At 54.0% G+C, this 25,783-nt stretch overlaps 6 protein-coding genes across 6 annotated transcripts; 4 read left to right on the top strand and 2 right to left on the bottom strand.

Moving 5' to 3' along the window:
- Positions 1-439: 439 nt before the first annotated feature.
- On the bottom strand, positions 440-4,085 carry RPN2 (proteasome regulatory particle base subunit; the record flags this gene model as incomplete). Its single annotated transcript, XM_071063374.1, has 3 exons — positions 440-862; positions 919-3,871; positions 3,946-4,085. The coding sequence occupies 3 exons, from the start codon at positions 4,083-4,085 to the stop codon at positions 440-442; spliced, it is 3,516 nt and encodes a 1,171-aa protein (XP_070919475.1).
- A 1,477-nt stretch (positions 4,086-5,562) lies between these two features.
- CET1 (mRNA-capping enzyme subunit beta) lies at positions 5,563-8,365 on the top strand (the record flags this gene model as incomplete). Its single annotated transcript, XM_071063375.1, has 3 exons — positions 5,563-7,413; positions 7,486-7,977; positions 8,189-8,365. 3 exons carry the CDS (start codon positions 5,563-5,565, stop codon positions 8,363-8,365), a joined length of 2,520 nt encoding a protein of 839 aa, XP_070919476.1.
- Positions 8,366-9,310: 945 nt separating this feature from the next.
- On the top strand, positions 9,311-10,344 carry MFIFM68171_07956 (Pinoresinol reductase; the record flags this gene model as incomplete). The annotated part of the gene is made up of 3 exons (XM_071063376.1): positions 9,311-9,343; positions 9,399-9,827; positions 9,886-10,344. 3 exons carry the CDS (start codon positions 9,311-9,313, stop codon positions 10,342-10,344), a joined length of 921 nt encoding a protein of 306 aa, XP_070919477.1.
- Positions 10,345-12,256: 1,912 nt separating this feature from the next.
- On the bottom strand, positions 12,257-13,392 carry MFIFM68171_07957 (uncharacterized protein; the record flags this gene model as incomplete). Its single annotated transcript, XM_071063377.1, has 2 exons — positions 12,257-12,938; positions 12,995-13,392. The coding sequence occupies 2 exons, from the start codon at positions 13,390-13,392 to the stop codon at positions 12,257-12,259; spliced, it is 1,080 nt and encodes a 359-aa protein (XP_070919478.1).
- A 4,858-nt stretch (positions 13,393-18,250) lies between these two features.
- On the top strand, positions 18,251-19,472 carry MFIFM68171_07958 (BUB3-interacting and GLEBS motif-containing protein; the record flags this gene model as incomplete). Its single annotated transcript, XM_071063378.1, has 4 exons — positions 18,251-18,317; positions 18,368-18,466; positions 18,541-18,920; positions 18,981-19,472. The coding sequence occupies 4 exons, from the start codon at positions 18,251-18,253 to the stop codon at positions 19,470-19,472; spliced, it is 1,038 nt and encodes a 345-aa protein (XP_070919479.1).
- A 2,200-nt stretch (positions 19,473-21,672) lies between these two features.
- On the top strand, positions 21,673-23,190 carry MFIFM68171_07959 (uncharacterized protein; the record flags this gene model as incomplete). Its single annotated transcript, XM_071063379.1, has 1 exon — positions 21,673-23,190. One exon carries the CDS (start codon positions 21,673-21,675, stop codon positions 23,188-23,190), a length of 1,518 nt encoding a protein of 505 aa, XP_070919480.1.
- Between the last annotated feature and the right edge of the window lie 2,593 nt (positions 23,191-25,783).

Raw genomic sequence — 25,783 nt, forward strand, 5'->3', positions numbered from 1 at the left:
GTGGTCAGTGAATGAGAGAAGGTGACTTGTTAATCACTCCTATTAAAACGGCGGCGACCTTGCTTGTTGCGGGAAACTCGATACGGACAGGCAGAGCAAACCTCCGGAATCAAGCTCTCACTTCCGTCTAGCCAAACCGTGATAATTGTTGATGTTGTCAAGGTTCATTCTCAGACCTGGATTGAACAATGGACGTGGCCGATGACGTCGGTGCGATCCCTGCATGTGATCCAGGATCATCCCACGCGCGCCAAGCTATTCCTCTCTACGGTCTTTGCTGAACACCTCAACAAACAGGCATCCAAAGGCAGCCAACACAGCAAAATGCACTCCTCTAGCATTCATCATCTACTCCCCTCATGCTCTTGCGACACACATGCAGCACTATTATACACCCCCACATATCTATTCGGTATACTCTACACTACAGGGAGCCCATTTATTCCTCCTCCTCAGCATCCGTAAAGTACTCAAAATCTGCAGGCGCAGCAGCCTCCTGGTCGCCTTCGGCATCCTCGTCGATAGCCGTAAGCACGCCAGCCGCTGCAGCCGCACCACTACCACTGCCCACCGCAGCCCCGCTGTCACCGCCTTCACCTTGCCGAGCAGCCCGTCCCTCAGCCCCGCGAGCTGTCAGCTGGAAGAGCTCGTTGAGTTCCCGGATGCTGCTGCCGGCGGTCAATCCCCTCGAGGACCAATTCGAGAGCAGTGACTGTGCCGCGTTGCGCGGCGTAGCCCCGGCGCCCGTGCTGGCACCCGCCACAGGAGCCCGCTCGGTAGTCACCTTCTTCAGCTTTTCCTCGATCAGAGTCTTGGCCTCCTCGGGCTGCGTATCGAGAAGGAGAAGGGGACCGCCAGTCGGCTGGAAAAATAATTAGTAGAGCTCACACGAGGTAGCGTGGCGAAACAGAGGCTTACCTTCTTGACCGGCTTGTAGCGTCCAGCCGGGAAGCTGATGTACTTGAGCTGGCCGGGGAGGACACGAGACATGTTCTCAATCTCGTAGCCCACCTTCTCCTTCTCGGCCTTCTTCTTAGAATCGGAGATGGCTGAGCTCTCCTTCTCGGCCGGCTCGCCTTCCTTCTTCTCCTTTGACTCGTCCGCCTTGGCCTCTTTCTTTTCTTCGTCCACATCCATGGTATCGCCGGCCGCCTGGATGACTGGCTTGGCGACGGTAGGTGTATCGATATCCATGCTCTCACGGCGTTGCGCGCGCTCTTTCTTCTGCGCGCGACGCTTGGCCTGAGCCGTTGTGGACAAGATGGCAGTCGTGACCAGCGTCGGCCCCTCCTCAGCCTTAACTTCCTGCTCCGGCGGGTAGTCAAACAGGCTGGGGCGAGTGGCGCAGTGGAACTTGAAGCTGGGCATCTCGAGGTCGTGGTCAAGGCCGATAATCGACGTCGGCGCGAAGCTGAGAGACAAGAAATGCGTAAAGGGAAACCAGTACCAGTACTGCGTGAAGACGGCCATGCCGACAATGCCGGGCATGTTGAGGTTGCCCGTCTGCGTCTGCAGGCCGATCGAGCAGTTACGGCCGCCAGCATCCAGGATGCCGAGGGCCAGTGCCGCACCGAACTTAGTCATGGCATCTTCATGCCGGTCCCCAACAACCTTCTTGAGCGTCTTCCGGATGGCGGCAACCTTGGGGTTCATGACCTCATTCTGTTGGATCATGATCATGGCCAACGCGATGAGCGCACCTTGGCGGACAAAGTCAGTAGGGTCCTTCATCATGGGCTCGAGTAGGTCGATGGCCTCGTCCAGCCCAGTGCCGGCGCACGAGATACCCAGCGCCATGGCCGAGCCATACCGCACGTGCGGGTTATATGACTCAGCAAGCAGCTCAACCATGCGAGGCACGCTGCCCGGCTTCCTGAAGAGGATAAAGCCAAGACTCATGACGGCGATCCGGCGAACGTCGTCATTCACGTCGCTGACAGCTAGGTGGAGAAGCTTGCGAATGGCTTTGTTGCTTCCGGTTCCGCAGTAAGCCATAGCCACGGTAAGAATACCGCCGTAGCGCAAGGTCGGGTCGGGATCGTTCAGGAGACCCTCGATCATCGGATCGGCGCCTTCCTGCCGGCCAAACATGATGAGCGCCATGCCGATGGCGCAGCCGCGGACAATTTTCTCGTGGGTGGTCTCGTGCGCATATGTAAACATGGTTTCGAGCGCCTTGGCGTTCCCTGTTCCCAGCATGATCAACCCCATCGCCAGACCGACGGCCTCGCCGTTCAGCGCCGAGTCCGCGAACAAAACCTTGGTAAGCTCATCAAAAATCTGCTCGTTGCCCGTGGCCATCCCAGCAATGCCGACACCAAGTGCACCGCCGTGCTGGATCACCTCCTCATCGGCGGCATTGAACATGGTCCGGAGGTAGTCCAAGGCATCTGCGCCGTGATTCGCATGAATCAGGCCATAGGCGTAGAGCGCACCACCCTGGCTGAAAATGGAGCCGCTCGTGACGCCCCCTTGCCTAGGGAGATAAGGCTCGAGGAGCTTGCGCGACTGTGAGAGGTTGCCACGGTGAATGACGCCAAGCGCCGCAGTCGCCGTGAACTTGGACCAGTTGACAGCCTTGCCCAGCCACTCCAGGTTGTCCCTAAAGAACTTGTCGTGCGTGGTCCCAGCGTTCATAAAGGCATTGCAAAATGTGACGGCCGTGTGGAAGATGGAGCTGCGGCCCTCCAAGCTGTCCCGCACCTTGTTGAGGATACTCATATCCGTGCGATTGTTGCGGTAGAGGAACTCGAGGTTCAACTTGATCGTGGTGGTCCCATCAAGGATGGATCGGATATTCCGGAATATCTTGGCCTCCTCCTCCTCGAGAGCTTCCTCGCCAGACGCCTCCTGATTCTCGAGAAGGGGCTCGCTCTCAGGGGCACCTTCGCCCTCCTGTCCCACTTCGGCTTTTTTCGGCGGTTCGCCTGATGGCAGAGACTTGGCGACCTTGGCCAAAAACTCCTGCGTACCGTTGTCGTAGAGGTCAAAGGCAATCTGGTAGGCGGTGGTGACTGCATTGCGATCACCCTTCGCAACGACTTGCCGCAGCAGTTCCGACGCCTCCTGGTCCTCGTCGAGATAGACGACGCACTTAGCGACGGCGAAGAGGTCCGGGTTCGGGACATGGCTGAGGAGATCAAGGATCAAACGCAAGATCTCGGTTCGCAGTCCACGTTCCTGCACGACGTCCATACATATGCTGAGGGCATAGTCCATTAGTTCCTCGGCCGGACCCTGGGCGCCTTCCTGCGACTTGGCCTTTACGTTCTTTCCCTCCTCACTGGCCCGCTTGATGACCCTGCGAAGCACATCCAGATTCTTTGCTTCGACGGCGATACCAATCACCTGCCGATACTTGCCCTCCTTGAGGCAGCTTTCGAACAGCCGCTCGATGACCGACTCCAGGGCCGCTCGGGTGTTCGTGTCGGTGATCTGGGCCACCGAGGCGGAGCGCCCTTCCTTGGTCGGCTGGAAGGTAGGGTCCAAGATGGTGTTGTCGGTCGAGTCACGCGACAGCAGAGACTTGGAGGGCAGCGTCGACTGGGAAAATGGGGTCGTCGGCGAGATCAACGCCGACCCATCGAGAGAGCCGCTACCAAAGGTGGTCGCAAGAGCCGGTAGAGAGATGTCATTCTTGGACTGCTTCGCCGGTATGTGGCGTGCCGACGAGGCCGCGATGTACTGGTCGACGCACTTGGAGATGATAGTCTCCTCAAACTCGCCGGGCGCATCGAGCTTGAACAGCGGACCCGCGGCGAGCGCAAAGGTCATACTCTCATTGTAAGCCTGTAGGTGGAAGTAGACCTTGGCGAGGACAAGGGCAGCGAGCTGGCGCTCAGGGAAGCTCTCGTCTTCGTACAACGCCTCACTAGACGGTGCCTCAAGTCAGCCCAGCACCAGAATGAGGGGCACATTGTTGGGGCACATGTTGGGGGAACACACATTTGGCTCAATGCGCCAGCGACCTCGGTCCAAACGGTGTCAATGTCGTCGTTGAGCGTCTTGAGCGCAAAGACCTTGAGCTCCGGCTCCTCGTCAGCCAGGAAGGCCAGGACACCAGTCGCTGTGACGAGGCCGGGCATCTTGGTCTGTTCCGTCGGAAGATCGATTTATTTTTCTTGGAAATCAGAGGTGGTTTTGCTCTGCTGCTTCCGGCCTGAACGCGATTTTGAATGCAGGTGGGTTCTTGGGCGTGGCGCGGCGCGTTGGGCTGATCAGGAAGCTTTTGGTGGATGTGTGAAGAGCGAAGGCTTTGGAAGCGAAGCTGGAGCAACAGCGCCTCAACGCTGGTCCACGTCAGGACGCTCCTGCCTTGCGCTCGATGGGCGCGAGGCGGCTGGCCAATCAGGCGCCTTATCGGTTCTTGTATTTTCCGGCATCCGCCCGCGGCGGGTCCTGAGGCCGGGCCCCAGGTGCCTCATCAGGTAAGGCAGGCAGGTCGGTACCCGATCGGCTGGATGGTCTGTGCTTGTCTACTCTCTGTCAATTGTTGGCCTTTCGTTCCAAGTGCAAAGCGAAAAGCCCAAGGAAGTCCTGACAAAGGGATGCCAGCCAATGTCATGAACACGGATTCCTTCGGTCCGCCAATAACTTCATTTATCGTCTTCCTTCAGGTTCTTACCTTGTCTCCCCCAGGCCTCACCGTGTTTGTTGCCCATCTATTGCTTAATATGGCTAGCCTCTCTACCCCATGTCGCTGTCGTTCGCAGCAGGCGGCAGCTAGCGAGCTGGAGCTCGGCCGTAGCACCGGCCAGCTTTGCTGGCCTCCTTGAGCCGCGAAGCTCTTGAGCCTCTTGTACCCTGTAACACCAATGCCAGATGGCACCGATGGCGAGTTGCGCCGTGTTGCGGTCGAGAAGTCCAAAACATCCCGTAGCTCTGCCCTGATTTTACCAATACAATGCAATTGGACCGACAGATCGCGGTTCCTGCGCCAGCAGTATTTTCCGCAAGCGGAGCGTTTGCCCATTGTTAGCCGTGATCTTAGAAGCAGCCAGGACCCAAGCAGCCATGCACATGCAGCGCGGAGCCCCCAACAAGCAGAATCCACATTGGCAGAACTCAGTTGCGCACACATCAGTCTTTTTAGCTCTGCCATCTCCCGCTCATGCGACATGTTATGACGATCTTGTCGCGTGTGCAGTAGCTGCATCGAGGTCTATTCTATGCCCCCGACTCGTCTTTGTCTTTTTACCCCGTTTAGCTGCTGTTGGCCAGGCGCGAGTGATATGGGAGCGAGCTGTGGCAACTCGATTTGCTCGTGGTAGTTTCTTGCCGACCGAGCGCTCGACACGACAATGTGACGCCGTTTGCCGCACCAACCAAGAAGATCCCAAACGCGAACAGCAATCCCCCCCCCCCCCGCACGCTGCGCTATTGCGACCGCTGCTTTCGCAGTACATTTCTCGACACGGCTGTACGAGCTTGCGTTCGATGATCCGGAAGCGGAGGGCTGCGACCTGAAGAAAGAGCGTGCGTGAAGGCGTAGACGCGTGGGAGCAAAAGAGGACGAGAGGAGCAACAAACGGGCTCGGATCGGCAAGCGAAATCAGGTTCAAGATGGATCTAAGGGGAATGCTGAACGACAACGGCCCTGCCGCGTCGCCGAGCAAGCCTCCACAGCCGCCAGCACAACAGCCAGCACAGCAGCAGCAAGCGCATTCGCAGCAGGCGCTCCCATCAACTCCGGTCCAAGCGAACCCGCAGCAGTCGTTTCGTGACTACAGCCAGACTCAGCCCTCACCCAGCCGTCACATCCCACAGGACTACGACTCGCAACACGCGCCGTCGGCCGTATTCGCGTCTCCCCCACCGTTTCAAGCAGCTGCCCCGGGGCCCTACGCCAGCCGGCCGCCGCCGCTCCAGCAGTTCCCACCCAACGACCTCCGATCGCCAAGTATCGGCGCCGGGCCGGCACCCTCTCCGTATCGTCAGCCTCAAGCTCCCTCAATCAACACTGCAGGCAGCTTTCCCTTCCCCTCGCAACAAACCCCGACCAGCCCGGTGCAACGACACCAATACCCGCCGGCAGCTGCATACCATCGAGACAGCTACCCCCAACCCGCCGGCCCCGCGGGTATGACAGGCCCGCCTGCCGCTGCCTCGTATATGCAAAGCCCGCACGTACCTCAGACTCCCCCGATTGCAACTCCTGGCGCGGCCCAACCGTATCTCCACAGATCTCAATCGGCGCAGTCGACGCCGACGCCGACATCCGCACAGAGCCAGACCGCCCAGTATGGCGCGCCTTTTGTCCACGGTAGTCCCGCTGCGACGCCGCGTGCTCTCCCGCAAGCGGAACAGCAACAACGCCAATCGTCCCAGCCCCCGACGCCCGGTGCGCCCGTCCCGCTGTCCGCCCGCCCGGCGCAATCCATAGGCTACGGCCAGCCGCCAAGCCCGTATCAGCAACGTTTGCCAGGGGCCGGTTTTCATCCGGCGTCCCAGGTGTCTCCTCCTCCGCCGCCGCCGCCGCCCTCGCTACCGAGGCATTCCAGCACACAAAGCGTCTATGACCCACACAGTCAGGACTCTCATCGAGGCCCACAGCCACACAGTGACAGAGAGCGGAGCCTTAGCGTCAGTCCTAAAACTCGGATACCCAGTCTGCCAAGCAGTTCTGGCCGGCCAAGCACTTCGGTTTCTGAACTCGAGCCTCGCCCCGGCCAAGCGCATCCCTCCCAGGCAATGGCTGCCGCCTTCGACCATGACGCCAAACGAGAGCGCGCCGCTACACCAGCCAAGCGGAAGCTGGAGGACCGGGAGCTCCGACCAGAAGAGTTGGAGAGGCGAGAGGCGCGACCACCACCGTTTGAAGACTCCAATGGCCGAGCTGGCTATGGCGATGCCGGCGGACCCCTACGATCGCGCATGCCCGTGAAGACCCAAAAGAAGAGAAAGGTCTATCAGACAGCTCCGCCATGGGCACAATCGATACGAGAGCGGAATCCCGCCCACCCCAACCGTGTCCTCTCTCGACCCGTCCCTCACTCGAGTCCCCAGGCCAACGGCAAGCCGGATCGCCAAGGCGGCCGGCCAGACCACCAATCGACAAGTCGACACCAATCGCCAGAGGAGAAGCGCTCCATGGCTCCCCTGACTCCAGCCGCTAATGCCTCGACAGACACTGCGAACCCATGGGGCCCGCTGGGCCCGTGGGAGGCCAGCATCACCAACTCGGTTCCGCAAGAGAGCTTCACAAAGGCCGTTGCCGATTTCCTGTTCCAATACGTCATCTTACACCCAGACATGCATGAGATCCAGAGCCGCGGCGTCAAGTTCGAGATTGAGGCAAAGCTCGGCACGCTCATCAGCAAGGACACAAACCAACGGGTTACTCTCCCGGTCCTCTCCGAGTGCGTGCTGAGCGATGGAGGCAACTGGTTAGGATTCCGGAGTAGCATGACAGAGGTGAACACCTTCTCCCCCGCTCCCTCTCCGATCCTTCCTCACTAACCATCGCCCGCTTCCACACCCTCACAGGTTCAACACAAATCCTTCAACGATTTTCTCAACTTTCAAGTCCAGCAAACCCACCCCAACAACAAAGCCGCCAACGCCGCCCTCCCGCGGCCGCGCTTACCGATAGACTACCTCCACCGCCACGAAATCGACCGGTTCTTCGACCTGCCCCCGCAGGTGCGGGACCGCATGCTCCCCGTGTGCATTGCCAAGCCCATCGCTTCCAAGGGCCACGGCGCGCGGGCCCGGGTGACGTACGATCAAAAGACGAACAAGGTGCTCGCTAAGATCATCAAGGCGCGCGTGGCCGACGTGAGCCTCCACTTCCCGGACTTGCCGCTCGACTGCCGGATCAGCGTGAACCTGGAGATGGACTGGGAGGGCCCCGTGGAGGAGCTGGAGAGGATGTCGCCCAGCGGGGGGAGGCAGAGGGTCAAGGACCGGCTGAGCTACCGGCACGGGTGCTATCAGATTGATTTGACGCAGGTTACGCAGAATGTGGCGGGCCCGGGGGTAAGGTTCTTTATTCTTATTTCTTTTTCTTTCTCTTTTTCCTTTTTTTTTTTCATTTTCTCTTTTCTTTTTTCTTTTTTTTTTTTTTCTTTTCTTTCCTCCATTTCCCACCCTTTGTCCCCGTTGTTGGTTTGTTTGTTCATGTCGGTTTGATTCTTTTGGTAATCACCCGAATGGTATTTGTCGCCTCCGTTGCTAACGAAAATTGCAGAATACCCAGCGCCAAGAGAAAGAACATGAGCTCGAGGTCGAGGTTGACCCCGTACCCCTGATTGATCAGGGCCGACGAGCCATGGAAAATCAACCGCATCAGTATGTTGACGTGGTGGAGGGGTTGGTCAATAATATCAGGGTATTGGCGCGGAAGGCGAAGGAGTTTGGGTCATAGTCTGGGAACTTTAAGAGGGGTTCAACATGGGATGAACATACTGTTCGCGGTGCGCGGCATATGACTACTGCTTTCTTAGCGGAGCGCTGGTGAATGCGGATCGGACAGGATCGAATCGTGGGAAGCCCCCCCCTGCTAATCCAGGGAGGTTAACTGAAAGATTGCTCCGAGGGGAGGTGGTTGTGACCACCCCCCGTATAATTTTCTTGCGGTTTCTCCTCTTCGGCGTCGTTAGATACCATATGCTTCAGGGAAGAGAAGAGCTTGGGAGTACGGCGGAAAAGAATGGGCGTACCGAAGGCATAAAATATACCTATTACTCTTTTCTCGGTGGAGGCAACAGTTATTAATGCCCCATGTGTGCGTGAATCTTGTGGGTTTTTACAGAAGGTTAATACGCGGCTTACACGCAGGCTGATGTAGGATCCTAGACTCAGTGACTAATTTCCCAACTCGGTCCGGTAATGGCAGCTTAGTACAGATGAATTCTCGTAGCCGGCAAAGTTATGTACGATTAACACTTCATGTGTGTCTTGGGAATTCCCAAACCCGGACCTCGTACATCTTGACAGAGGATACCGCTCAGATTTAAAGTCAACTTCCAGTTGTGATTGGGTGTAACTTACACACGTTCACCCATTCGCTTAATGAAGGTACCGTCCCGCCGGTTCTCATCTGCCGAGGTGGTAGACCATAGAGGAGAGTCGCATCTGGGTTCGGCAACCCCACTCTCGGGGAAAGGTCAACCGTTCCACGGCGATATGCCGCAATAATACGCGAGTCTTGCAACATAGCCTGAGTGCGAGGTGTATTTAACGACCCACTACCCCAATTTCTCCAAAGTTCTCCTTATGCTCCCCCGTGATATCAGTGTTGAATGTGCCAGGCTTATTGCATACCTTGGACCATACAGTGTGAACAGTGTGTTGAAAAGGAAAGGAAAGGATGGTGTCCATCAAGACAGTGGCTGTCCTCGGGGTATGAATGGCTACCACGCGAGTCATGGTTCAACCCAGCTAACTGTAGGCCATAGGGCAGCGGAAACCTCGGTCCCTCCATCGTTCGGGAACTCGTCTCAGCTGGCTTCTCCGTGACGGGAGTAACACGGGAGGCATCGACCAACTCCACACCCAAGTTCCCAGATAACCTCAACGTCAGGAAGGTGGACTTTTCCTCATTCGACTCGCTCAAGACAGCTTTCGACGGCCAGGATGCTGTAGTTTCGGTTGTTGGTACGCCGGGGATTAGCGCGCAAAAGGTTGCCGTCGACGCCGCGGTAGCAGCCGGGGTCAAGCGATTCATCCCGTCGGAATTCGGGATCAACACGCGTAAAGTGCGCGGCTCGCCGATTGGCAAGATCTTGGCGAGCAAGATTGCCATTGTGGATTATCTGCAGGAGACGGTCAAGGAGAACCCGGGATTCACGTGGACTGGCCTGTCGACAGGGTTGTTCTTTGACTGGGTGAGTTGGATGCTTGTTTCTACGTACAATGGCGGTGACGACTAATACGATGGCATAGGGGCTCTCAATGTCAGGTCTTGGGACCATAAACTTCAAGGAAAAGAAAGCCACCGTCATAGACTCGGGCAACGAAAAGTGGCAGGCCAGCACCCTAGCTCACATCGGCAAAGCTGTCGCTGGCATCTTGAAGCATCCGGACGAGACAGCCAACAAATACCTCGCCACGGCATCATTCAATCTGTCGCAGAACGAACTCATCGCAATAGTTGAGGAGCTCACTGGATCGAAGTTCCCCGTCACACACGAGAAGTCGGCCGATCTGCAGAAGGCGGGGGACGAGAAGCTTGCATTAGGCGATTACCGGGCATTTGTCGACTTCTTGCGGGTGCACAATTCGGCAGATGGTGCGGGCAACGAGCTGAAGGAAGAGGATGCTGCGAATAAGCTCATCGAACTGCCTTATGAGGATGCGAAGACGGTGGTGGAGAAGTGGCTGAAGAAAGAAGGTATGTTGTAGGGAGCACTCTAATGCAGTAGAAAATGGAAGTAGCAGTCACATTTTAAGCTTCTCCTGCCAGGAGCTTAAATGCAATGACTTCAAGCCCTGTCGGATCTGAAGGACCGTACTTCAATATATGACTTGACACTGCAATGTACTGCTCTTATGACACTCATTTGTCCTCCTCTAATTCCCCCTCGTTTCTTGCTTACCTGCCACCTCATCTGCACCAAGTATCATCATCATCTTAATAATGTTTGTAGAATCGATGACAAATCAGCAACAAAGCTGCTGCTTCGAAGATTGGTTGCGGTGAGGTTGGTCCCGGCTCGGAAAACTCGACTGGTCTCATCCCAATTGCGTATTTCGGCGGTGATGCCGGCGCAGATTATGGAACCCTTCTGTGCTACCGGCTTGATTTACCCAGGATCTTTTCCATCGCATCAATAAGCCAGGGAATAATGCGACATGTTTAGTCAGTTAACGTACCTACTTCTCGGATACCCCACTTCTCGGACACCTATTCCCATACATAACCCTGAAAACTAACACTTAATAAAACCACAACCCTAAGCAGATAAAAATAAATTAGAAATTAAGAAGATATATGACGTATTCCACATACGAATGTGCCACACGGACGAATGTGCCAACAAACCGCACCTTTGCAAAACCATCCAATGATTCCACTGGAACAGCTCAAAACAATTGAAACTACTCAGAATCGTCTTCTTCAGACGTCTCCGCGACTACCTAACAGGTACGCGAATTGTAGCCAGGCTCGCCGCAGTTACTACAATGCTGTACGCGCGTCTCAGTCCTCGGCCTCCGACCACTCCTAGCCTGCGTTTCCTCCCTGATCTACACATCTACGTCCCTCTAGCCTTGCAAATCCTGTACATCTTATACAGTAAGCGATCCTCCATCTCGTACCTGTTGTTTTTTTAGCTCTCCGGCGCTTACTTAGTACCTTATTTGCTGCCTGAAGGTCCCGGACCTCTGCTTATATCAATACTACCTTATATATTATCTTAGACGTCCCTTTAATAATGGCGTTAACCGCTTTTAAAATCTTAGTCAAGGAGCTATTTTGATACCAGGTAATTCGAGTCTTAATAAGATTAGACTATAAGGAGCCTTCCTTTACGTTGTTTAGGATCTTAGAAACCTAGGTATAGACAGTACCGAGCTGCGAATTCGAGGGTATTGGCGTATTAAGACGGATATCAAGCTGTAAAATCACCTTCTCGGGATTAAAAGAAATAAGTCCAGTACCTTGAAAATCTCCCTGAGTATTGTTGTATATTATCGCTACTTAGAAGGCTGTATAAATACGGGAAGAAGTCTTCCTTGGTAATATAGGTTATACTTACCTGTATTATCTACTCAATCTACTTACTATATACTGCTTTAAGCAGGGCAAGTTGAGGCCTGGGGAGAACAGAGCGATTTCGGTTAGAGGGCCAATGTCAAGAGTAGCCTCTCGCCCTAAGCATCACGAAAGGGGTAAAATGCCGCTCCACGTTCAGTTTAAATGAAGTTTAGAAACCAAAGGGGGCTAATGGTTAAATTCACAGGTACTACATTGTTACCGGGTTGGAGAATATATGCAACGACACATAACAACCTCGATCGGCTTGCCGCGCGAGTCTGATCGACTAGGCCCCAAACAACAAGGACAAAAAAGGAAACAAAAAAGAGGAAAAGGAAAAAACGTTCTTCCAAGCCTGACACCGGCGCTCCGAGTTCTTGGAATCTTCGCCTGTTACATCTTCTGGGCATATCCTCGCAATGGAAGTGCAGCGACGGGCGCAGCTTGGGTCCTGGAATCTTCCCAGCACACGAAGTTGTTTATAGCCACTCCTCGCCGCCGCCTTATAGTGTGTGATGCATCCAACTAGGCTCGTCTAGCGCTTGATGCAGCGGCCACCTACCAATCAGGGAGTTCGGCTGGTGCTCCCGCGGCGCTTGGATCGAGCTCTGGCGGCAGAGCGGGGGTAGCCCCGTACTTCGACGGAAGATGGTTACTGCTGCCCTGTAATTCCGGTGTCGTATATGCCCTTTCAGCGGCCATCTCAGAAGCGAGGGGCGCCGGGGGGCGGTTCCCGGCTGAAGAAGAATCTAACTCTGGTTTGTCGTACGCAACGACAGCCGCGCGTGGAATGGCAATCGCCTGAGTTCCTTCGAGCTCCGGCTTCAGCCCAGGGTACCCGCCTTCACCAGTGCCTTGTGGTATACTGCGTTTGTGATGCCTCTCTCTTTTGAGGATGAAGAACAGCCCCATGCCAATCAAGATAACCGCCACGGGAATGACGACTCCTATGGCGATTTTGGCTCCAGTAGACAAGCCGCCTTCTGCCGAGCCGGATGCGTTCCCTGCCTGGTCATCCGCATTTGTTCCTGTCGTCTCAGCGGGAGATCCATCCGCGACAGCCCGGACTAAAATGATCCGTCCAGCGTTAGCCACTCTTTCAGTAGTTCCTATTCCAATTGCTGAGCTCGTGGGCGTCGGCGAACAGCCCCCAGGCGCGTACGTGAATCCGCTGAGTACGTCACCCGGGGTGGCGATCCACTCGCAATACCAGTGGTCGAGATCTTCACAAGTGTATCGGCTAACAATACGGTCAATTGCCGAAGCCGGTCCACTGAGAAAATGGGGAGGAAATACCTTGGACAGCATCCAATGGCCGTCTCACCCTCTTTGATCATGTTCCAAATATACCAGTCCGCGGGCGTTATGAACTGCCCTTTGGACGGCGGTGGCTCGCCGCTGCGGCGACTTACGCTACATGCGGCGGACCACCCCGAAGGGCACATTAAACCCGGCGAGTAGACGGCGATGGATTGAGTTACCTCTCCATCGTTAATATACGCGGCGTAGTCCCCGGGATAACACTCTGTTCTGTGGAGTCCGAACCGGCTACTCGAACTTAGTGTGCAAGAATTGCCCCAACGTCCGAACAGCTCGGAATCGTAGACGTATGGCGTATTGCAGTCACTGGGCGGCCGGAAGGTGGTCGTAAGCGCGCCCAGGTTCGTTGTGGTGGAGATGGGGTACGACGGCATGCTCGAACAATCGCGACTCGGGCGCCGGTATGCTTTAATGTCGTTGACAGTTGACGAAGGCTCTCATTGATTTGGGTCAAGGTGGCAACGCCAGCTTTATAAGGTACCAGAGAGGCGCGCCGTACCGCGTAATGCGGATCATAATCTCCCCGGTTTCCTTATTGTGATGCGGCTGAAAAACCGCCGGAACAGATTGTTACATGTGCTTGGCAAGACCACCCCCTCAACTCTCGACCCTCGCACACTGTTGGATTATCAGGCGGTAACTGACGCTTTGGCATATCTGGGTTGTTCGGGGTCCGGGGGATGCCCACCGCAGTTTAAACCAGGCATGGTCATCTAGAACTTCAATCAACTAGTGGTTGTCAGCCCGCGAAGCGGGCTGGTTGTGGTGTTTGTAGTTTTTAGCCGTCCTGCCGCTCTTCCTACTTTCTTTCCACAACCACCGACTGCGCCACCCTCCCAGCCTGCCGCAGCCCGCCCCGCCTCCCGTCCTACGGCCCTATGGGTCCCATAGTTCAATTCTGTCAGTCAAATTATACATGCAGTTTTTTTTTTTCTTTTTTTTTTTTTTTTCGGGCGCTGCTAACAGTTGCGCAGCTTCCGCAGCGATCGAGAGTTTATGCCGTTCCAGCTCCCGCCCCGTCCCGCGCCTAGCGGGTACAGCATAAATGAAGTTGCGCAGAAGATCGCCTCGTTCCCCAAGGAGACAAAACACATAATTGCCTTGATTGAGCTTGATGTAAGTCCGTATTCTCCTTATAGGCCCGCAAGGCTCTAATATCTGTATAGGCCGTCCGTAGCATTGAGATGAACAGCGACAGTCATAGCAACCTGCGGGTCCTAAACTGGGACAGGCCGACAAACCGGGAGGCGGCACTTATACAAATCACCGGCCGTAACCCCGACCCCTCAGAATGCACCAACTGTCAGGCGAATACGGGGCCGTTTTTCAACCGCATTGTCTCCGATATCTGCGGCAACGGCGCCTACGCAAACTGCCATTACAATTCCTAGGGCAAGCGCTGCAGCCCCTGCCACGTTGAGGAGAACGCTGCTACGGCGCCCGCCAGAGATCAGGTTCAAGCTAAAGTCCCTAAGCCCAATGTACCCGCAACATATAAGGGCAAAGGAGGGGCTACCTCGCAGGGCCCGCAAACTCCCAAGAACATCAGCAAGGGCAAGGCCGTAGCTCCTACCACCAGTAGCAAGCAGGTTGAGAAGCGCAAGTTGTCTGACGGCACTGGGTATAACGTATTTTATAAGCGAGCTGCGCATATAAGCGAGCTGCGCACCCCCAAACCCATATATAACCCTGAAAACACAACCTTGTCAAAATCACCAAACTTCAATGAAAAGTTTTATCATTTTGTAATTGCTTATTTAGCCTTTAGAAATCAAGATACAGCTCTGTTTATTATGTTAAAGTAAATAGGCCGAGGTTAAAGTTCAGTTGATGTTGATCTCAGCCGTAAAAACTTAGGCAACCTAATCTTTAATGAAAACCAGCTCACTTAGCAATATTTCAATGCTTCAACTTTAATATCGAAGATCAGGAAGACGATCTCTGAGTTCGGCAAGAGTTTTATTCTAAAGTTGGTTATTTTGACAATGTTGCATTTTCAGGGTTATATATGGGTCTTGAGGTGCACAGCTCGCTTATATGCGCAGCTCGCTTATAAAATACGTTATATTGGACGGCTCGCCTGTAAAAAAGACCAAGGTTAGTATTGAGATACTTTGCAAATATCCGCCCGTTAGTTGTCTCCAATTCCCCTTTCTCTATCTCAAGCTATAAACAACACCTGCTAACAGAACAATAATTACTATAGAAGCTCTCCACCATAGCTAGCAGCTCCGCCGCTGCTAGCAGCCCTCAGTATACAGGTACCACAGCAGCCCGCCAGGGCAATTTACAGATCCGTCTTATGGAGAAGCGTACTATCGCCAAGTTTTTACGCCATCAGCATAACAGGGGCATATCAGATTCGGAACAATCAATCAAAATTTACACCAACCACGCCATAGAGGCGCTCATACCTGTCAAGTGCCTCTGTCTCCGCCAAGTTCTCGTAAGGCTCCCATGTTTCCTCCCCGCCTTTCCACTTCACAAGCAGCTCCACGCCGCCGTCATCCAACTTCCTGTCGCTACAAATCTCCTCTACCTCCCACTCTTCCTCTTTGCCAAGGTCGTCAGCCACTGCGGAGGGTGCTCGAGAGTGATCGCAGAGTTGCTGAGCCCCGTTTCGAGAGGGGTCGGTAGTCTTGAGCTTGATGTAATACCTCGCCTCAATGGCCCCAGCAGTATACCCGGGAAATGCTTAGTAATCGCAATCCAAGACTGTCCTTGCTCCTTCGTCTGACGGATTTTCTTATCGTCGTCTGGCGTATATCTTCTCCTTCCTTGAAGTTGAAGTCGGCTGGGGTGTCCTTCCCTTTTATATATCTCGCATTCCTCTGTTTCACCGAGCGGTACCTCTTGGCCGCGGAAATGGAGCTTCGATTCTCCGCCCTATAGTGCCCTGTTCCGTGCTTTGTATATAGGTCCTAGGTGAATTGTACGATAAAAGTAGGCAGCGAACTGTCTATTGTAATGCGCTTGAGAACTGTGTTCCTAAGAGGCTATTCCTCGAATATTACAGCAGCGGCTCTGTCTGTTTCAGGGTCCTTTTCCAAGGTGGACTCTTGTAGTAATAGCAGGCGGGCAGTACTGTACTTACCTTAGTGCTTTAGGCGCCGGAACGATCTCCGAGTCTCTTTCGATGAAGAGTCGCTATAGTCTGGACGGGTCTGCTACTAAGAGGCTGTTCTGTCGGTTACAACAGTTATAGTGCTTACCCTACAGTACTTGCAGTGTGGTAGCTGGATATAGTATCCTCGCTATACTCGGTGTTGCTACCTACTGTAGGACAATAGTCTGTCAAAAAGGGTTATGTGTCAAAAGGGTCAGGAAGCTGGATCCTGGATCTGCAAAACACGAACCCGGATCATTGTGATCCGGATTAGTGCGACTCGGATAAGTGTGATCCGATCTCTCGGAGACCCGTCAACCCGGGTCTCCGTGGTCCAGGAAATTGGAAATAAGAAGGAAGTTCACCTCCGTTAGACAAGGAAAAAAACAAGACATGCTCAATTTTCGATCCTGAATTTCCATCCTAAATTTAACTCCGAACGTTCAGAGGTGCTGTGCATCCGACAGTAAGCTCTCTAAGGGAGACGAGGAAGGATACAGACAATCAAGACAAGACACACAAGACCCTCAACTATCATTTCCCACGATTCAGAGGTGCCGTGTTTCCGACAGGGGGACGTCGGGTATACGGATGCCTTAGCTTGGCGAAATGAGGGAACAGAGAGACGTCGGTGATAAGGAGTGCATTGGAGGAGGTAGGGGGGAAGTGTAGGAGACGAGGAAGAGAGAGAACTCGAGAGTATAAGAACGGGATGTCGGAGAAGAGGCTTCTATTTATGTGGCGGGCGTGTTGGAGGCTGTGCGAGCGGGGCAGTTCAGACGCGCGCTATACCCGATCGGGAAAGGCGCTATTCCCGGCAGGCACAACAGTGACTTCTCGATTACTGATTTTAAATTTAAATTTATAACAATACTATCTATATGTATCGTCTTATATTTTTAATTTATTTTCATCTACTTAGGGTTGTAGTTTTATTAAGCGTTAGTTTTCAGGGTTATGTATTGGAATTGGTGTCCGAGAAGTGGGGTATCCGAGAAGTAGGTACGTTAACTTAAGAACATAGGAAGGGATTAAAAAATTATCGAATAGAAAGTGAAATAGGACCTTATCAGATCAGAGGTACTGTGGAGGGTGATGTAGGGTAACTACACATTGCATGCTGTGCATGAAATATTGCTCGGCACCGAATAAGGTAGATAGAGTCATGGGACTGAGGCCAGTGAACTGGTAGACACCGGACAAACGAAGGCACAAACTAGATCGGCAATGGGATCATGGTCTCACTGAGTTAACAGAAGAAACCTTTAATGACGGACGACATGGGCTGTCAGCAAAGGGGGAACTTCTGGAGATCATCCAAGCTTTTTATAGCTGCAAATGATCTCTGAAAGTGCACACTGCGTACCATCACTTTGACAAGAGGCCACACAAAGCTGCTATAACCGTCGGGTTCTTGCAGCCTTGCTGGAGGCTCGTAACGTCCCTAAATCGTTGTTAGCCAGAAGCTTGTGGACATCTGACTTTCCATCTTTCGTCTCTGCAGCTTCTGATGCGTGGGCAAAATATCTGAAAATGCATCTGTCCGGAAAACGTAAAAAATAAACAAAGCCAGCCAGACCGTCATCAACTACGTTAACAACATCGTCCGCTGCACTCGCAACGCCGATGAAAGAACAAGGTTCACAATCTGGGAGGCTTTGACCGCATACAATAAACAATTTCCATGGCATAGATTAACAAGACTTCTAGCTTCTTAGTGAAAAATGGATTAAGTTTGTAGGAATAATGCACAGGTTAACGTAGATTCCATCAGGTTGAAGAATGTCACACAGGGTTGGTGAGTTTACCCGTTTGTTGCAAGCCCAAAATGTGGATAGCATCTCACTAGATGTATATTATTAGACAATCGAGGTGGGTACGCGCAGGAGAACGCCGCATTGCACTAATCCCGTTTTGGACTAGAGGCGGAAACTTTGGCGCATCGAGGTTTTGGCGACCGACGAGTCGAGACCAAGTCGCTGCAGTCTCCAGTTCATCGCCAGCTTGGATTCATTCGCATCGCTCGCAACAGAGTGTCGTCAGCATCGCTCTCCACCAAACCGAACGCGCCCGGTCGCACAACCTACGTGATCATTTAATAACGCGCGACTTCATCACCGACCACGATGGGAAAAAAGAAACGCGGTCACCCCGATGTCGAGGAGCTCCTAGCTCGGCCGTGGTGCTATTATTGTTGGTCCCCCGCCATCAGGCCTATGCCGTACTTGCTAATCCCGTCGTAGGCGAGCGAGACTTTGAAGATCTGAAGCTCCTCATATCTCATCAAAAGGCTAAACACTTCAAGTGCGAGCGATGCGGCAAGCGACTCAACACAGCCGGAGGTATACACGTATCCGCAGCGAGCAACACCCCAGCACAGGACCATTGCTAACGATCTCGCGTCCTCCGCACACAGGTCTCTCCGTCCACATGAACCAAGTGCACAAAGAAAACCTCACAAGCGTCGAAAATGCGCTCCCAAACCGCCAAGGCCTCGACATTGAGATCTTCGGTATGGAGGGCGTCCCCGAAGACATCGTACAGCAACACAACCAGCGCATCATCCAGAACTTCTACACCGCCCAGGCCGAAAGGCAAGCTGCCACAGGCAACCCACCGCGAGGCCAATCAGGAGGGCAGGGCCCGGCAAAGAAGATCAAGATGGAGACGCCCGAGGAGCTCAAGAAGCGGCTGGCCGAGCACCGCGCGAAGGTGGCCGCCCAGAAAGCAGCCGCCGCGAACGGCGGCACACCCGGCGCGGCGCCGATTGTTGACGGCCCCAGCCCTGGACAAGGCGTACGTCTCCCCCATCCCCGCTCTCACCCCGCAACTCTATCTCACAAGCTCCTTAATCAGGCCTCCCCTTTCCCCCCTCCACAACCAGGGGCCTTCGCCTATCCCGGCGCGCCCCCGTACCCAGGCGCTGCCCCGCCCTACCCGCCGGCACCCGCCTACCCACCAGGCGCTTCCCCGCCTCCTGGCGCTGCCGGCAGCGCGTTCAACCTGCCCGCCCGGCCCCCGGGTGGCAGCGGTGGCACCACGCTACCTCAGCGGCCGCCGTACTACGGTGCACCCTCTGGCTTCCCCGGAGGCGGTGCGTCGACGGTGGATGAGCTGGTGGCCAGCGCGGCTCGGCAGGGCGGTACGGGCGATGACATCGATCAGCTCATAAGGATGGCTGAGGCGGGGATTAAGCCTGCTCCCGGGGCTGGGAAAGAAGAGGCGCCGACGGGAGAGAAGAAGGGGAAGAAGGAGATGCGGATGGTGTATGGAGATTCCGAGGTTAGTCCTGAGGAGAAGATGGCGATGCTACCGAGGTATCGGTTTGTCGAGGAGGCGGCGGCTTGAGGCGATGGATGAATAGGGACGAGAATATCACCAGCGTTCACAGGCGCAATCTGACGGCGCATGGGCTTGGACGGGCTGCGCCATAACCAGCACCCCTTGAATCGAAGGCTGGGGCGCTGTGATCTGTACGAGAGGTGTGGCAATGGATGGTCTAGACGGCATCGGAGCTTCTAGGTATGCGCTCTGCCGTGTATCCTCAAGAGGACAGAAAAATGCATAGCACTTCAAGCTGATCAGCTAGGGAGCTAAGTGGTGCTCCGGAATTTAATTTGTGCCGTCTCTCATTCCACACAAAGTTACGCAGGAAGATGTCGTCTTGACTTCCGAGGCACAGCATCCTCTGCCTTGCTAACGTCTTAGGAGAAATTCCCAGTGCATCAAGCCATGGCTAACTGTCAGCTGCATCGTCATTGGCTTCACGTCGCCCAGGTAATCGCCGCCATTAGTGCACATGCCGCCGCATGCAACATCCCAAGCACCCCTACGCTGATTCTGCACGCTGGATTTGTCGAGACCACTACATAATCGTTTACCGAGGACGGATTTCGACATGAGATTCGCAGCCAACTACCTCGGCCACCGGCTGTGATTGCTGCCGAGTGGACAACAGCGGCGACGACAGCGGTGGTGCACCAAGCCACTGTGAAAGCTCCGATGACTAGGGAGGCCGTTCGAATCAAAAGCAATGGGAGTAACTGCTAGTACATGGCAAGAAGTCTGGACTTGTTAAAGTTAAGAATCACCGGGGTGACGATTTCCTGGGCGGATAGTCTATCGGCCCTGTGAGCCTGGGTGGGGCCCGTTATACCGTGTGGTGGAGAACGTTGCACTTTGATAAACCGAACAGTGGTAGTGGGATCATCCATCAAGTTGACGAGTACGGGCTTCCCAAGGCCTCCATAGATGACCTCGCAGGGTATTACGGCAATATGGGCCTACAGGAAAATAGTCACACCTCTTGCCTTCCAGTTGGTAATCAAGCGGCTTGGACATGCAAGGAAGATGGGCAGGTACCTAGGCAGGGAAATAGTAAGTAATTACATACGAAGGATGTGATGAGTAAATTATCGTCTAGACCGAACTTGACCCTCCGTCTGGCGCGCTTGCAGAAACGCCGACCCATAGAGACGGTGGCACGGACGTTCATCATGACCGAGACATCAAGGAACGTACGGCCACGGTTCTCATCAGAAGTAATCAGGTTGGGGCAACCGGAAGCCATACTCGTCACTTCTTCAAACCTACACCCATGCAGTCAATTTCAGTGGGTTGAAGTGAACATGCGCGGAAACCTCCGGGTCCTTCATAGCGCTTGATCCTTCATCTCAATAATCCAGGTATACCGAATTAGGGTTGTATCGATCTTCTTATATACGATACTATCTTCCGAGAGTCCGTCGTCAATATCCCTGAAAAGAGCAGTAAGCTGTCTTCGTTCGGGAACAGTGAAACAGATAGGTTTTATCTCTTAGGGAGCCTCCAGCTGGATGTCGCTCGACAGCTGCCTACCTTACTAAACTCGTCGTTGCTTTTTATAGTAAAGTGACAGATCTTTACAGAAGAGGCTAAAGACCTTTCGGCTATTGAAATGGTGCAAAACTGGATGGAAAGGACGGCCGGGAGCGAACCAAATTCTCAGAATAGCGATTGTAGTGCTTTAGTTTTGTTTCTGGGGGGTTGGATTCCTGGACACGCAAACGGAAAGATGAAAGTCGTGGCGGCTTCAGTGTCATTTGGCTGCCGGCCCAAGTTGCTTGTTGATGCGACTCATCCTAGCAAGGGCCACAATACCGCCAGTGACCCGCCTGGCCTTTCTGCCAGTGATTGGACGCAGCAAGCATCTCACTAGTTGAGGTTGTTTTGTCCCGGGGCGGGAGCGCCATGCAGAACGCCTTCCTGCCCAACCTGACCTTCCGGGCACAAAGTGGCAGTGCCATAGGGGGACGATCGACCAATTCACTGCCACTCAATTTTGCAATCTTCTCCGGCGCTTATCTTCCGTTGGGCACCTCCCACGCGCCATAACACGCCCGCTTCCTTTAGTTGTTCAGCTTCCAGGTTGTGTTGTCCGCGTTCTGCAAGTACCCATCTCAGCTCCAGACCGTTGGAAAACTTTGTCATCCCACCCAAACAAGAAGGGACCCGGAAGAATGACCTCAGTTTACCCCGGATCTAATTTCAACTCGGAGACCTGAGACCGATGGAGCGATTGCGAATTCGGAAGCCAACGGCCACGAATCTGCCCAGCATACTCGTCAACGGCCGTGCCACTGAAGACAGAATCTCCTCCGCAGAAAGACAGCAGACCGACGTCCGCAGACACGAGTCCTGGATCCGAGAGCTCAAAGTCAGGCTGCAGCTAGTATTACGAAGAGTATCCCCAGACGGTGGTTCGCCTGCTACCAGTGATACGCCGAGCAAAGTTACCAGTAACGCGGCCAGCAATTCCGCATCAGAGAGCCGAAGCCAGGAACAGCACGAAAACCAGTGGATTGAAGAAGTCGCAGTTTCATCCGAAAAAGTGTATTGCATCCCCGACTCCAACATTTTCGTCGCATTACCAAACCAGATTCCCGTACCGCCGGAGGCAAAAGAGATATTTGTGCTGAAAATCAAGAGCTCACTCGTTGCTGACCTGGAACTGGCCAAGAAGAAAATTGAGACAACAAGCACTGGAAGGCGCGATCCTAACAACTACGTCTTTGAGCCCGTGGTATTGCGCATGTCAGGCAAGGCCACCGGTGGCCGGGACGGGACCGTGAAGCTGTCGCCGACAATCTGGGTTCGCTGCTCTCCTGCTCAACACACGCACATGAAGCAAGCCTTACGAGAAAGTTGTATGAAGTGGGTGCATAACACGGAATTCGGCGAGGTTATGGCGAGCGCCGCTCAGCTTCTGTCAACCGAGTCTCCCAACCCGGACAAATGGGAACCCTCCGTCAGCGCTGGTGTCGCGGTAGACTCGTCAGAAGGGCTCACTTTGCATATCGAAGTCGAGGATCCCTCACCGGCCCAGACCTGCCTCTTCATGGGGTTATGTGCCGGGCAACGCTCATGCAAGGAGCCTCGGTCCGCAGTCAGAACCTTTGCAGAATCGGTGGCTTCATCACTGTCAACGATATTATACTGGGCGTCACAACAGCACACGGTATACTCAACGGCCTATTGGAAACTCTCAGTAACGACGATAGAGTTGATGGTCCCCGTATTCTCGACCAGGATCGGGCGAGGTCCGTCGGAAATGGCTCACCCAGTCGACAGTCTGACGACAATACCCAAACAGGCGGCTCGTCCAGAGACGACTACAGCTGCTATGCTGAGTTTACGCCTGAAACCCGCGGGGTCAGCCAAGCCTAGCCAGCCCGTCAAATGGGTCGAGACACACCTCGGAGGCGCGTCAAACTTCATCGGGCTCAAGGCCATCCCAGTGACTGACGGCGACAACACGCCGTCTACCATCCTTCTCATGAAAGACAGCCTGAAATCTGACTTCGCGCTCATCAAGTGGGAGGGGCCTTTGTGGAATGAGGTTTCGGCAGCATCCCCAACTGTGAAGAGAATCTGTGCGGCCTGCCCGATCCCTCCTGGACCAGTTGAGATACTTCTTGGGGAGGAAATGAGTCTAGACGGATTCCTTCTTGAAGAGCCTACGAAGCTGGAGATCCTAGGTGTCTACCTGGTTACACGAATCGTTCAGCTCGCTCGGCCATTAGGTTAGTCAACATCAATATCTTTAAGACCAGGAACACGATACAGCATATACTGTCCTGGTGTCTAGGCTCGTGTATGGCCCTAGCTTTCGCATCGTTGGGCTGACACAACTCCTTCAACCTCAACATTCTCCAATCGCTTCAATGTCCTGTCGCTGACATCAAAACACTAGCAATGGGCTCCTCCGGGGCATGGGTCATCCGCGATGACAGTCTCTGCGGCATGATTGTTGCAGCCTATGAAAGCGAGCCTTTCACACACATGATCCCTGCTCCACAACTAGTTAACGACATCCAAAGCTCACTCTTTGCCAGGGTTGGGTTATCTCAACAATCTCAACACCAGCAAAACACACCGAAGAAAGACAGCAATACCTTAGCAGACCCCACAAGTGGAAATATGGAAGTGTTAGATCCCAGTTCTGACATCGTCCAAGATGCAATCGTATCAGCATGGCAGCCAGGCCCGGGAGACAAAAGAATTGCTGAGACCGGTAGGCAAGGAGGTCTTCTCGGAAAGGACAACATGGGCAAACAGTCGAGTGCACAGGGACAACCCAATGTGGCCGCTAGCGTAGAAACCGGAAACGCAACTTCGCCTCCCGTCGTACAAGAGAACAAAATACGACGGGCTCATCTGCCTCTTGCGATGACGACCATTTTCCTTGCCGTCTTCGTTATCAGCATGGTTCGTTTTTCTTACTCCCCTATCCTTCCTCCAATCAAGCATATACAAGCACAAGAAAAGCAACGAGTACGTGCTAATATTGTGCACTTATAGGAGAAAGCCATCGTCCCATTTGCTGTCCCACAGATCACATCTGACTTTCACTCTCTTGACGACGTGAGCTGGTACGCCACTGCCTACTTCCTCGGTAGCTGTGCATCACCGGTCTTCTGGGATTGCATGTTTAAGTTTTACCGCGTTAAGACCATGTTGTTATTATCGATAATTGTCTTCGGAGCTGGCTCGGCGACATGCGGCGCCGCGCCATCCTCGACACTTTTCATCGTCGGCCGCGCGATCACTGGTTTCGGAGCACCAGGGGTTATTCAAGGGTGCGCCTCAACTTCCTCTCCGATCATCCCGGCGCGTAGACGAGTGATCGCCAGAGCATTGTGTGCCCTTGCAGATGGCCTCGGCTGGGTCATCGCACTTCCGCTAGGAGGGGCTTTGACAGAGAACGTTACTTGGAGATGGTACCACTATATTAAGTAAGCCTCCTTCCCATCACATCAGACCAAGCAGCTCACGATCGCTTCAGTCTGCCAGCTACTGGCACGCTTTTCATTGTTGTCATGTTCCCCCCGGCCACCCACTCAGGGGGGAAAGCCACTGTCCCGCTAACAACGCAAATCTTGCGTCTTAAGCTCGCGGAAACTTTATTTTTTCTAGTTTGTACTGTAGTTTTTACCTTCACTCTCCAATGGGGCAGCACCACTCGTCCATGGTCCGACGCTAGAGTTGTTGGGCTCTTTTGCATCGCTTGCGCTTCCCTTGTGGTATTCGTCGCGATGCAAATGAAGGCAGAGGCAGAAGGCCCTTCTTCCCTCCCACATTGTGCGCCAAAGAAGCATGGCCTCCGGGCTGCTCTTTGCCCTCTTTGTTGGAGGTGTTTGCCATTCCATGGCCTACTAGCTTCCCATTTGGTTTCAGGCCGTCAAAGGATTGTCAGCCTTGCAGTCCAGTATCAACAATCTTCCCCTGGCTCTAGCTGCTTCTTTCGGAAGTCTTCTGATCGGGAGTCTGGTCCGGATGATCAAATACTACGTCCCGTCGATGTTGCTGGCTTCAATATTTTTGTCCATTGCCTCCGGTCTGGTTACAACTTTCAATGCGGACACGCACTCCGCTGCATGGATCGGATACCAAGCGCTCCTAGGCTTAGGGTTGGCCGCCGGTTTGCCATCCCCTCACCTCATTGTAAATACGGTTCTAGAGCCTGCCGATCTCACCGCGGGTGGCCAATCGCGCACCTATCAAAGTACCTGGGAGGCGTCATCTCCTTCGCTGTCGGGCAGGCGGTCTTTGCCAACCATCTCAGGAACAACCTCCATCCGGATGACATGGCCATCGTCAAGACAGCTGGGTTGGCGAGGTTGACCGAAGTCTTGTCCCCTGGCGAGTTTCCAACGGTTGTTGGGATGCTGAATGCTGCCCTGCGGAATTTTATGTACACAATCGTGGCCATGTCTTGCCTGGCGATAATACACACGCTCGTCGTGGAGTGGAAGAGAGTGGGCGGGCCATGGAAACCGCCAGCCTCTCAAACCAACCGTGACCCTGCCGAGCAGATCAGGGGCCACGTTGAGAGAGCAGTATCTTTTATTGCGATCTAAGGACCGGATTCCCTAATTCCCAAACCATCTAAATAATTGTATGTACTTAGCGAGCGATATCACGCAGCGCATTTACCGGTAACTGTCAAGGTCTCCAAGTGCCCTTATGACCTAGACCAGAACCGAAAGGGAAGAGCCCGAGATACCCCCAAGCCATGGGTTCCGAGTTGCGATCGAGATGACTTTGTGCAGTTGTTTCGAGGTCCTGCGGGGCCTACGTAGCTTGAGTTGCCTTTCAAGAAAAATTTGTCGAGCCATCAC

Source organism: Madurella fahalii (genome assembly GCF_045866475.1).
Source record: "Madurella fahalii IFM 68171 DNA, scaffold_4, whole genome shotgun sequence".
Lineage (NCBI taxonomy): Eukaryota > Fungi > Ascomycota > Sordariomycetes > Sordariales > Madurella > Madurella fahalii.